The sequence below is a fragment of the Anser anser genome, assembly GCF_964211835.1.
Source record: "Anser anser genome assembly, chromosome: 1".
In the NCBI taxonomy this organism is placed as follows: domain Eukaryota; kingdom Metazoa; phylum Chordata; class Aves; order Anseriformes; family Anatidae; genus Anser; species Anser anser.
The window spans coordinates 208,650,368-208,664,071 of NC_139720.1; the positions used below are offsets into that span (position 1 = coordinate 208,650,368).

Sequence of the window (13,704 nt, forward strand, 5' to 3'; positions counted from 1 at the left end):
AATTCCCAGCACGCCAATTTTAGTTCGACATTCCTCCCTATCTCCAAATGTGACTTCAGCGGTCACCCCACGAGCTCAAAAGTGCTTTTTGTTTGGCTCAATTACGCTTTGTGTTGGGGACTTTCCTGGCTGAAAACAGCAGTGATACACCAGACTGTGGGGCTCATGTTAACTTGGATGATTTGGAGAATAACTGATTCACAGCACACAACAAGCTGTTACATTCCATGGTTACAACAGGTTACTGTTAAAACAGCATGTTTTGAGGATGGCTAAGCAATTTGCATATTTGCATGCATCACTGAAAACCTATACATCTCTGATGAACAGATTTTGGTTTATTCTTCACTTTTGCAAGGAGGAGCCTTAGAGCCCTTACAATTTCTGGACTTACATCATGTATGGGGTCTTGTTTCAGTTGAACCTCTTGTCTACAGTAGAATATCTGTCATGATGTTGCTGCTTTTTTAAACAATATTAAGTCACTTCTTTGGCATAGTAAGTGTAATCCAGCTGTCACCAAGGGACAAAGCTATTACCCTGCAACAGTGATGTGGCGTGGTTCTTCATGTTTGTTTGCAGATAAAGCCAGCTGATGAAGACAATTGAAAATCTGAAACCTCATAGTCACTGCATTTACAAGCACATAAATGATGCTTGTAAAACCACAGGGATCAGTGTATATCTCTGTAGAGCAGGGCAATCGAGCAGCTTTTGAACTGAAGATAGATCATGTCTAATAAATTTGGCCAATCAATTTGTCAGCAACTCATAGTAAACCATGTAGACATCGTTACAGGTTTGTGAGTCTGGACCTAAGCTTCTGAATATTCCCTCTTTTAATCAGAATATTGTGGGAATATCAACAAGATGGATACTTGTGTATAGTCAGGGAAGGTCATACATACCTCATCATGGTTTCTCCACTTGCATTAAGTCCATTCCACGCTGCTGTTGGTGGGTAGCTCCTGCCACTGTGATCCTGAACTCTGGCACTACTGGAGCTCACGTTGGCTAGAGTTTCACATAAAGGGTTACTGGGTGTTTTCAGCTTTCTCAAGTCATGTTTCATGCAATGGCTGAGATGAAATAATAGAGGAATAATAGGGGCAATAATCTCGCAGTCAGTAAAATAGAATATTATTAAAAAAAAAAAAAAGAGCAAGCAAAAATAGAATAATACAAAAAAATGAGCAAGCAAAAATAACCCAAGACCAGAGGTCATCATACAGTGACTCAATGGCTGTGGAAGGCCAGAAATCTGTGATGCAGTAGCTTGAAGTGGACGCAGTGGATGCCATCTTACCTCTCTGCCCCCTTCCAAGTTCCAAGGTGCTCATACTCTAAAAGCTATCACCACAATTTGCACTCATGAGCACCTTTGTAATGATCTTGGCAGGCGAAATTTGAATGGGTTTTGGGGGGACCTTTGCTTCTTTTCCGTGAAGGTGATCCTTCCAGACCAGCATTGAGGCATATTGACAGCACAGGGGGTACAAAGCTTTCCCAGCAGCTGCTGCTGCATCCCGTTTGTGTGGATAGGCAGAGACATCTAACCTCTGGATATGTCAGCCCCACACACCTCGTGCAAGTTCTGTGTCTCTTTCTGAAAAAGCAAGGTGAAATATTAATAACAATGACATTTCACAGTTCCTTGGTAAAAATTTGTCTGAAGAGGAAGAAAACCATGTTGGGACTGTGTACAGTCATGCTGAGCTCTGGGTAAGGAAATCCCAAGCAAATCTAGTTTGTAATTACTTCAGCATACACACTTGAAAATGCTCTGTTGAGTTTACTTAGACAAAACCAAACTGCATAGAACTGAGAAATAAATTAGTTCTTTTTAATGACTATAAGCATCAGCAGAAGTCTTTACTGTCAAATGATCTCCTCCTTACGGACACAGGGAGGAAATCAAAATCAGTCCAGAGAAGAGTCCTTGTTAGGAACTTCATTTAATACACTAGGAATTGTTTCTTCTCTGGGAAACTTTAACTCACATCCCAGAAAGCACAGAGATCCAATTAAACATCAAAGAGAAAAACATAATCCTGCACTTTGGGATATTTATTTTTATTCAGCAAATCTTAGCTCCAAGACTTCAAGACTCCAAGCTCCTTCAATACCTGGCATTTCATGTCCTGCTATTCAACAGCAAGAGGCAGTTTAAAATAAAGTTCAGAATAATAAATAAAGGGAAGATTGACAGGAATACAAAAGTAAATCTCAGCTATAGAGGAGATGCTTTAGACACAATGTGATGGTCAGTCCCTAACATTTAAGGCAAGGATGAAAATAGGGTATAAATACTGTAGAAAACAGAGGCTGATAAAAGGCAGCAGACCAGTTGAATGGAATTTCATCTCACAGAGTAACAGCATTTCAGACAGGAGCTGGAAAACCTTTATGCAAATAAAGGAAGCAAGCTGAAATTGGACTTCGAAGTGAGTTTGTTGTGGTTTTTTTTTAAGACATGCCAACTGTAGCACTGTACATTGCGCAGCTGCATAGGCTGGGTTAGAGCTTTGATCCATTACCACGGGGACTGCTAACAACTGCTTCTGTTCTTACTGCTACTATTTCTAGCAAGAACTCCCAAGAGTCCCCTTGTGCTAGGTGCTGTGTGTTTACAGCATGAGAGACTCGATCTTGGAGCACAGACAAATATCAGTTGAAGAAAATTACTGTACCCAACTCATCTGTTGCTCCCTTTAGAGACGGAAGGTGGTTTCCAGGGCTCTAATGGGACAGATCTCCCAGATCTGCCAGCGCTAGGTAAGCAGCTGCTCTGGGGACTTTTCATCTCCAAGTTAGGCAGCTCAGAGCTGCCTGGATTCCTGATTCGAGTCCCCGGAGAGATGAGACCTAGAAAGGGATTTGCAGAAACCTTTCAGTTAAACACAAAGCTGCTTATGCAAGCAAAGAACTAAATACCAAGAGGAAAATGGGGGAAAGAGCTGAAGCGGGGTTAAGCTTTTGTGTCTAGCTGGGGACCAGGGATGGGTGCTTTCTTTTATTAGGGATTTCCACCAGCCCTTCTCCTCGAGCTAAGCCAGCTCAACCACTTAGAGTCAAAACTCTCTCCTCTTCTGTCATGCACGTGGTTTATACCTAATTTGTGCAAACCCAGTCTCCTCTGCAAGTGCAGAGATGTCCCTGTATTGAAGAGCTGTGCTCAGGTCTCCTTCTGCAGAGCCTGGCAAGAATCAGCTCTTAGGCCAACTCCAGTACCCTAATTAGGGTCACGCTATAATGCACGAAATGCATTTCCCCAGTGCAGGTCCTCCAGGATGCTCCTTCAGAGCTTCGGGTGCAGCAGGCTAAAGCTCAGGTGTCCGGAGTCCCATTTCAAAGCCACTGCTGCAGGTCAGTGCTTTCCCCGATGAGGGATGATACTAGAGCTGATGGATTCATTTTTTGTCTCTGGAGGGCATCCTTTAATCTCAATTTCTTCATCCGTGGGAAGAAAAGAAATAACTGTGACTTTACAGGTATATTCTGAGCTATGTAAAATACACTGAGATCCTTAAGTGGAGTGGGAAGTTGTCTCAGTACCAGCAGTTTAACTACACTCATAAAAACAAACAGATTTTATATTTATTGACATAAATAATAATTACGTATATATTAGTATTACTTACATAATTTATATATTTTTTTGAAAGTGAGTAAACGTCTTATTTGTATAAAGGCGTTAAATTATGCAAACCTTGCTTCCAGCTTTTAAATGTATTGACAGAAGTAATAATTGCTATTTATATATTAGTATTGCTTCAATAACTGATATATTTTGAAAATAATAAGTAAACAGTTTATTTGTATAACATCATTAAATTATGCAGACCTTGCTTTAGGTTGTTATCTCTGAGTGAAAAGACAAACGACCTTCAATTAGTGACATTGCCACAAGTTGCACAACTGTTCCCAGTAGTTACTGGGATGGGATGCTTTGCTGAAGAGTCCATGCTGGGGTGGCATGCTGTTACTGGGGTGGCCGGGACAGAAAATTCAGATTGCTCTTTTTGCGCTTTGTCTTGCTACCTAGTTGGAACCTTTCCTTATAACTTTTTTAAAAGGGTATTTTGAAAAGCTAATTAGCTTTGTGCCTTCTTCAGTTCCGGCACAGGAGTTCATATGTCACCACAGAGTTATCAAATCACATAAATGAGAATTTCATCACACTGGAAATTATGTTTCATTATGAAGCGTGTATTTAGCACTTCACTGCCATCTAAATCCTGCTGATTACAGACCTTTTGTTTTTCTCCATCTTTATATTAATGCTTTATATTAGGCACAGAAACTCCCCATAATTTGCCTTTGAAAGCAAAGGCAGGTTGTGAAAACAAGGCTTAGCTCTTCACCAAACATAGCCTTTTCGCTCTGTGCAGTGCCTCCCTCCTGTGCCTCTTCTCTGGAAAAATCTGGCTGAGGTGGGAAATTGCCTCAGATGAGCCAACTTGAAACTGGAAAATCCCAGCTAAGACAGATTTTTAATTATTAAATTTTCCATTAATATGCTGAAGGTCAGTGGAACTGCCCCAGTTTTCAGGAAGCTCTGAGCAATTTCACCTGATCTTATATTTTAACACTAAATCCATATTTATTAAAGGATTTAGCAGGCAGGTCAGAAGCAGCTAAATCTCTGATTCTGCAGCACATGAATGCTAAAGAAAAAATTTCATCTGCATTGCTGTTCTCTAAGCTGGAAAGCTTTAAACTGTTATCAAGCCAATTTTAGGATTTGGGGGTAGGGGTAAACAAGTAAAAATGGATTTGTCATAAATTAAGTACAAACTGACATCATTATCCCTCTTTCTCAAACCAATTCTTTAATATAATGTGAAAATAATATGAAACTCTGGATTATGCCACATCCTGTGTTGGAAGCTACCATGTCTGTTATATCAATTAAAAAGGGCAATGAACAAAGCATTACACCGGTGGCTAGTGTTTGATAGGCTTCTTTTCCCTTTTTTCTTCTGAAATATCAAAGGTAACATAGCAGACATTTTACTCTTAAGGGGACAGATTTGGGTCAGTTTTTAGCAGGATATGCAAAAAAAAAAAATCAGGTACAAGGTTTTTATTTGTATGAGTAATTGCTTTAGTATTCTTATTTCTGAAGTGCTGTTAATGGACTGTGACCTCATTACACCTGGCACAGTGCAAATGCAGAAGAAAAAGCATAATCTTGGCCTCAGATAGCTGAGATTCTGAAGCATTAGGCAAGCAACAACAGCCAGAGACAAGCTGATGGAGGTACAATAAAATTACAACAGAATTTTGGTCAATGCAATACACAGAAGTTACAGCACATCAGTGACTGCCGTCAGGATTTTGGTAGGTTTCCAAGGTGGTTTAGGATTTTTAAGAGAGGCTTGAGCAATACTAAGGCAGCTTTACAGACCAGAGGGAAGTCTCTCCCCCAGTCATGAGAGGATAATGAGGAAAAAAAAAAAAAAAGCCATTTGTACAAAAAGTAACCAGCAGGCAGAAGAGGCTGGACTCATAGGCCTGTTCCCAGCTGGGGTGAGCAGTGATGGAATAGAGCAGGTCTTGAAACTGAAGAAAAATACTTTCTTTGATTATTTACGTGAGAAATAACCAGAATTTTGCTGGAACAAGGAGCGATCAGAGCTCACATATCCTCACCATTCCTGAATGGCATTATCCTTTCCTAAGGATAATCTCTGTGAAGCACCTGAGCCTCCCCTAGGTGAACCACACAAAACTCAACAGTATCTTGAGCACAGTTTGTTCTGGAAGATGGCCATGCAAGACGTTTCAGGTATTTCATCCTCCAGAGCCACCTGTCTTTCCTTCTTGACCCTGAGAGGAAAATTAGGCTCAGTTGTTCCTCACATAAAAGCCTGACATAAGGCAGAGTGATATGCAGACAATGGAAGACACCAAATCTAGGCAGTAAACCCAGTGAAAACCCAGATGGTAAAATAGAAATGAAATTGATTCTCAGATAAAAAAATACATCCATGAATCTATTGAAGTCCATCAGTGCTATCCAGTGAGTCCAAGTGTCAGGGAGCAAAGCTCAGGTTATTGCTGAAAGTCCAGCTATTTCCCACAGAAGTTCATGGGCTGGTTGAGCCTTGTAAGGACAGTGAGGTTCATATCCACATTTAGAATTGGGCAGAGTTTGCAAAACTCCAGATTTTCTCAGAAGACCCCCTTCCTTCAAGGAACTGCAGGCAGCTTTGAAGGCTGGATGGCAAGATGAAGTAAAACACAATGCACCTCCAGGAAAGGATAAAGAATGGCTAATCTATTCGTACAAACTGCAAAGGAGATTAAAGATGAAAGGAAATATTTAGTCACCTTTTGGGAACAGCTGGTGTGAAAATATTTAACAGGCAGTGCTTTTATACACAAGCACAGTGTCCTCACTAAGCTTAAATAGGCAGGAGCAATATAATACAGCTGGCCAGAGTCTGTGAATGCTGTAACAGGAGAATTAACAGCTTTCCTTCTCATTTGCTCGCACAGCTCAGATGTTAGCTAATCATGTCCTCTAATTTTAACAACAGAATTGGGAAATGTACCACAAAAATACAGCTCGTATTAAGAACGGAGGTGGCAAATTCCGTCCCTGGGACTGAGTGACGGAGCAACGATTCACCTGCCCTCTTCTCTAAGTTAGCCTCAGTAGCCTTGAGCTGCCTGAAAAGACCTGGATTTAAGTGGAAACTTAATCTGAAATCCATTCTGATCATTTCTTTGAGTGCCACCAAAAAAAGTGAAAGCTCCTCCGACTGTTTAATCACCTATGAGATATCTGTGAGCATTTAAGAGCACCTTGTTATAGGGGGCCAAGGCGAACAGCAGGATGAGTGTTGTAAGGCTATTTATATTGTATGGTTCCCATCTATCTTTAAACTGGCAGCTAAATGGAAGATTTACAGTTGAGAGTTCCTGGCTCCTCGGTTCCCTGTCAGAAATAATTAAACTACATTTTAAGGAGACTGTCGTAAGTAGTTTCCTTCACAAGTGTTTTTCACAGCTGAGGTTCTTTATTGCAGCTTTTCGGGCCTGGGAATGCAAAACCACCTTATATATCCATTATATACGAGTTATATGTTCACAGCCTGGAGCTTGCACTCTCTTGCGTGGGCGGTGGTATGACTGGGGTCTCAGCTGCGTGGGAGATGAAACCCCAAATGTCCCCAGTGTCCCAGTTCTGGATTAGCCTACGATCTGGTTGTTGCCGAGCATGCAGCGTTTTGTGTCCCTGGCCTGCGCGTGCAAAGCTGTGCCTTGGCAGCACGTTGCCTGAGAAATATTTCAGTCAAGATGTAAATGTCCCAGTGGGTTTTCCATCCCTTTTCGTAGGAATGACTCCACAGAGATTCTGCCTTACAGAAAGTGCTTTTTTTTTTTTTTAATCTCTTCGCCATTTTTGAATGTCATTCCATTATCCTGGTTTCACACCTTTAAATAACTCTAAGAAGGCTTCTGAATATCACTCAAAATAGCTTCCTTTTGTCCCTGATATTTTTTTTTTCTGCACTACCTGCCTGTAGATATCTGACCTACCATGAGCTGTCATTTCCCTGACAGACAGGAGACGAGACTGGATATCAAGATATCTAGGAGGACCTGTGCCTGTCACAGAGTTCACATATACCTGTAGACCTACCACTTTACTTTATGCTTTGTTTATTGTGAAAATGGGAATAACGTGGAATATCAAAAAATAGCCACTACAACTCAAACTGAGTAATATCCTCATACTGAAGACAAAATATTAAGTAGGTAGCAGTAAAGTACTTAAGATGTTGACATGGGCTTTTGGAGTAACAGGGGGATGAGGCCTTCAAGATGTAATTTTTCCTGCACACCTCTGGGCCTGACAGTGCCAGGGGTATCCCCATGTTAATGATACGCCTGGAGGTCAAAGCTAAGGATTGGGACATAATGAAGATAAGAAGTAAATGAGATAGTGTTCTCTACATTGCTTGGTGAACTGAGAGCATGTAAAATTATATGTTATCTAGTATTTTCAAGAGGAGGCTCCGGGGGCTGCCAGCCATGGCCACCAGCACTGCCGGGAGGTGCCGAGAGGCCGGAGCCAGGCTCTGCTCAGGGGTGCCCGGGGCCAGGCCCAGAGGCCCCGGGCCCAGCCTGGAGCCCAGGAGGTGCCCTCTGCCCCTCAGGAAGCACTGCTGGGCTGGGCGGGTGCCGGAGCCCTGGCACAGGCTGCCCAGAGAGGGGCTGGGGGCTCCTCCTTGGGGATCTCCAGCAGCCGCCTGGACGTGGGGCTGGGCCCCCTGCTCGGGGTGGCCCTGCTGGGGCAGGGCTGGCACCACAGGGACACCACCAGCCACTCGGGGTCCTGTGATTCTGAGGTGTAAAGTTCAACATGTACGAATAAAGAATGCAAGTCAATAACCAGAGGAGTCACTCCAGTCCAACATTAGAGTAAACCCATAGAAAAATCCTGACGAAAAGCACCAGAGACCACAACAATGCATTTCTGATATGGGCTTAAATTCCATCAGACCCGAACTGTACTTTCTCAAGGCATTGCTTCTCAGTGTGCTGGAATTTTGTACCATAAATCTAGCCTTCAATTTTTTATCTGCTGTTTCCTTTATCCTCCCCCAGACTTTGTTCATCAAGTCAGCCAAGGAAAATCAGGGTTCGTTTTTTTTTCAGTGCAGCTTTAGTGCTACATTAGCTAACGCATCCTATGTGTTCACGTACCACTCTGATCAGCCCACGCTCCATTGCAGTGCTGTCTGGCAGTTAGGGAGAAGGGTAGAAAACACACACGGCTGGCCTCCAGCCCTCCAGCGAGTTGATAATTGCACCATCCCTGATGTTTATAATGGCCATGGTAGTATGATGTTACCTCCCTCACATCTAGGAGCTGTGAAAATCCATCTCTCTATGCCAGATGCAAAGCAAAAACTTCTGAAACCAACTCAAGAGTCCTTCTGCAGACATGACTTAAACTTTTGATAGCGTAACTTCTACTGACTTCCAGTAAGGCTTACATCAGATTCAGTTATATTTAGGCAGCAAGTAGTATTTGCAGACATATTGCTTCACATCCATGTTTTAAACACCCAAGTTGCCCAAGCAAGTTTGACTGTACATGGGACAGTGTCTGAGTGTCTTAACTGCATTTGAACTCCACAGTCCTTTAATTAGAGATCTATGTATATAGAACTAAGTGTTTAGGAGCATTTGGAGATATCTGAGTCACTGCAGCAAAAGGAGTTTGACTGAAAACAGTTCCACTGCCCTGAGCTGAAGTAAGCAGGAACCAGATATTGTGTTTATGTTGCATTTGGAAAATGAGGCATTTGCTAGACATGCAAAGCATTGCCATTATTACTCTTACAGTCCATTTCAGCGTGAGGAACCAAAGGCCTTGAAGACCTCTCCTATGGCCTGGTACAAAACTTTCCTCCCAGTGTCGAGGGCGATGTTCCAGCCCCACGTCAGGAGTGTGTCAAAAGTCCCTGAGCAGCCAAAGCTTCCTGCTACAGGTGGTATTAATTAGCAAAATACTAAAGCAAACATAAGTAAGGCTTTCAGTCAGGTATGATGTTAATGCAGGCTGAGTAGTTTTGAATATTTTATGTGCAGCCAGTGACCCGAAGTAAATGTCTTGTATAATACCAGACTCCCCTCCACTGCAAGCCTCGAGGCCTGAATTCTGCACTTCATATGCTTAGAGGCACAAAGAGAGGCACTGGGGATGGGCTGGCGCAGACAGTGCCTGAGATATTCACCAGGTAGGGGAACGGAGAGAAAATGTGCTCTGCAGGGTACCCTGGTACCCCTTCCTGGGCTTTCAGCCCAGCCCTGCTCAGTATTTCGTCTGTTCACATCTTCTCTCCACTCTTCCCTAAAGGGAACTGTGCCCCTACCCTATCAAATCTATAAATGGCTCAGTCAAGCAAAAGGCTCGAATACAAAACATTTGGGAAAGTTTAACCCAATTTAGATGCAGAAGTCAGAGAAGAGATAGAACACCTGATAGTAAGAAATATACTCTGAATTGCCACTAGGATTGAAAACAGGAGAGTGCAGTCTTTATATGAGATCAAGAGTGAGCAGTCAGGTGATGAGCCTGGAGAAGAAGAAATAGATTCATTTCATTTCATCTGCGGTATAACACTATGTCAGTATTTGGTTTTAATTTTTCCTTGAAATCAGTCCTCTGTAGTAGTGGCAGTAACAGGTGCCTTAACGCCTGATTCATGGGTATCTGCTCTCCTCCAGATCTCAGTTTATACAGACACGTACAGTGCAGATGAAATACAGTGCAGTCTCCCGAATTCAAGCCAAGGGCTTGCAAGTTTTTAGCTAAATGCCTAGTGCTGGATCAAAATATCATGTGTATCTCTGTCATCATGCTTACTGGAGCTCACAGAGGGTGGGAAAGGCAGCACCTCTGAAAAGCCAATGTCCTTTAGCTCCTTTCTTTTTTTTAGGAGGTAAGTACCAAAATATCCAGCCCTGACCCCCTGCTTCCATTAACTCCAATAAGACCGGGGAACAAGCACCATCCTACAGAACCCAGCTCATGTAGCTCACAAAAAGAGCATGGAGGTATCTCCAAATGCCTAAGAAGGGATTTTTAATGGGGTGGTAGGAGAACAAAGACATATCAAATGCGCGAGTTCAAGAGAAATCCATTCTATATATATATTCTGTATTAATTTTAAACAGCGAAGGGATTTAATGAATCCCATCCCCAGAACTGCGGGTTAACAAGCCATAAACAGGCTTTGCCAGCACTTAACTGTAGCATCAGTAGTTTATCAGTACATTGCTTCCACACTTAACCAGATTTTAATTAAATGTGACTTTTGTTCTGCTTATTGGAAGAGCCAAACCCTTTGGATTCGGTGATCACAAAAGCTCGAGGAGTGCAAGAGAATTAGAAAGCAAATAGGAGGATCAATCACAGCAGACCTCTGCAATCCATGTCCGTCTCTTTTTTTTGCAATATACTTATTAGATTCTTATTGTCAGGAAGGATTAGTGTTATGAGCTCCAGGAATTCCTTTCATTGCCCTGTAAGGCAAGGTAGTGAAGTGTGGCTGCTTTTCTTAACAATAACATTCTGGATTTCCCCCCCTCTCCCTTCTCTCCACCCATATCCCCTCCTCTCCCTTTTCTCCTCTCCCACAGAGATTTGTGCAGCGGACTGCGGAGGACATGGCATTTGTGTCGGAGGCACCTGCCGCTGCGAGGAGGGATGGATGGGCACAGCCTGTGATCAGCGAGCGTGTCACCCACGCTGCAATGAGCACGGGACATGCCGGGATGGCAAGTGTGAATGCAGCCCGGGCTGGAACGGAGAGCACTGCACTATTGGTAGGGAGAAAGAAAAACCGACTACTTTTAAAAGAATAATTGATGATCAGGAAGGAGAAAAGGCGCATGCTTAATTGAATATGTGTGACTTAGTGTAGCATGAGCACCTTTGTTCTTGGATTTCAAGTTCTGACATCATACATTTTCATGTGGGAACAAGACAAAATGTCCTTTCATTTGCTGATGACATAGCTATATACATTTTTTATTATCAGTCCTGAAGTACACCTATGTGATGTTTGTTCTCATAGGGACAAGCTGTCAAACAGCACCTAGATGGTTTTGAGAACATCCCACTTTGCCTCTCTCAAAAGGTCTTTCCGTGGCCTTAAAGACTTCTCCCTACTATGTCGACAGCTTTCTTGAAAACATGCATATGATTTCAAGTTTTTTTTTTCTGTTAATTTACTCCATTATTTGCCCTACCACTTTGCTTGGAAACTGCAGTCAGGCGACCTCTGGCTGGTATTTAACACTGTCTTACGTATCCCTTCTCTGCTCTGCTACCTTTCAAATCATTTCATTGCCCACTCTATTTGGTTCTGCATTCCTTACACACCTGGCACTTACCCTGAGCTCTTGGTGTCATGTCTATTAGTAGTAGTACTAAGGCACCAACAATATACTGAAATCATGCAAAGAGGTGCATTTCCCATGTCAAGCAATTTGCAGCATCATTAATGAACTGGCTTGGGTTTAGCTTCCTCTTCATCTCACTTAACTCTTTGATGCACTTCCCCTTTTCCTTTCTTTCTGACAGTCATGCGTTCAAGTACTTTAGTCTCCATTCCATACTCATGCTATAAAATCAGTAGCATTATAACTCCCCAGATACCATTTATTACATATTAATGGAAAACTAAATTAGTTAATCCAGTTCCGCTGTCAATAATGCCTGTGTGGACTTGAAAAAAAAAATCAGTTGACTTTAGAAGAGCTCCAGAGTGAGAATTCTCCTCCAGGCATTTGGTTTTAATCAGCTCCTTTTAAAGATAAGAAAATTTACCTCTATGTGGCTTTCATCGTGCAGTGATACATATAAATCACACTACATCAAAATTAACTGCCAGCAATACCTGGGCAAAATTCAGTACAGTTATCCGTGTGGATTATTAACTTAGTTACACGTAGACATCCACTGGTTTTGCTTGAACACCAGGTGAGTTTGCACACACAAAGACAGACAGGAAATGAAGCCTGATCACAATGTTTTAATTCCAGCATTAGGGTAATGGTACAAACCATATCTGTGGCTCAATTCTACTTATCATTTATTTATGCTAATGTCACCCTACCACATTATGGTCTCCACATGCATCCCTTAATGAAAAATATCTAGCTCTAAAAACTTCCTCTGTCTCATTACACATTACATTCTTCTTGCATTCTTGTCTATATCTCTAGCAGCTTTCATTTCTTTTCATGAGGAAGGGAAATAAAAAAAAAAAAACTTCTCTTAAATGACTTTAGAATGAAAAGAGAGCAGACCTGTGTTAATTGGAATGCTGTGTTTTTGTAATATTATTTTATAGCCTTGTGTTCAAGCACTTTGATTTGGAAAGTAACACAGATTCATGAAAGGGTTTTAAAAGAAAAAAAAAAATGTTCAGCAAAAGGCTCCAGATCCAGGGGACAATTTTATGTGAAAGACATTTATGCACAAAAAGCCTGATTCATTCCCTCAGTGCCATTTTATTAGTTCTGCTGCAAAAACAAAATGCCACTAGTTCAGTATATGATATTTCTCCACACCACTGATATGCCCGGACTGATTTCAAAGAACAAGCTTTTATCTTTCCTGGTAATTAAATTTACCCCATTATTTGTGGTGTTCCTCGCTCTAAGTCTAAAGAGTCCGTGTTATCACGGGAAAGGCCAGCACCGCAATGCAGTCAGCATCGAGATTTTAATGGTGCACACTGTCATTCGGTGTGGTGCTACCTTCCTATTGCAGTGCAGGTCTCAGAATCAGCCTGTAATACTTAGAGTGCTGGAGCAATTCTCTTTCTTTGCACTTCCCCTCCCTCCTCATCTTCTTGCATGGTGATTTAGCAACAAATTTGTACATAGTCTCATGCCTCTGAAGCTGTAAACCATATTTCCTATAGAATATTTCATTGACAAATGTGTAGAATGTAAGGGAGATTTGGCAAAGTCATAAATATCCAAGAAAATTGAATAGCTTTAGAAGAAGTAATAAGCTAGTTCTATTGGCACAGATGAAAGGACATTGACTTGGAATTACATTAAGTATGTGGAAAGCATTCCCCTTGTCCTTGTGTGATTTCCCTGCATGGCAACTTGTTCTGTTGATAGTAATTCCTTATATGTCTGTGTCATGGCCCGTTTGCT

General features: G+C 41.9%; 1 protein-coding gene across 6 annotated transcripts in view; it reads left to right on the forward strand.

Moving 5' to 3' along the window:
* TENM4 (teneurin transmembrane protein 4) overlaps nt 1–13,704 on the forward strand; it is a 1,267,116-nt gene that overhangs the window by 1,127,561 nt on the left and 125,851 nt on the right. For all 6 annotated transcript variants that reach the window (XM_083820251.1, XM_083820252.1, XM_083820255.1 and 3 more), the window contains one exon: nt 11,167–11,352. In XM_083820251.1, coding sequence (XP_083676377.1) covers nt 11,167–11,352 — 186 coding nt within the window. The remainder of the gene's footprint in view (nt 1–11,166; nt 11,353–13,704) is intronic.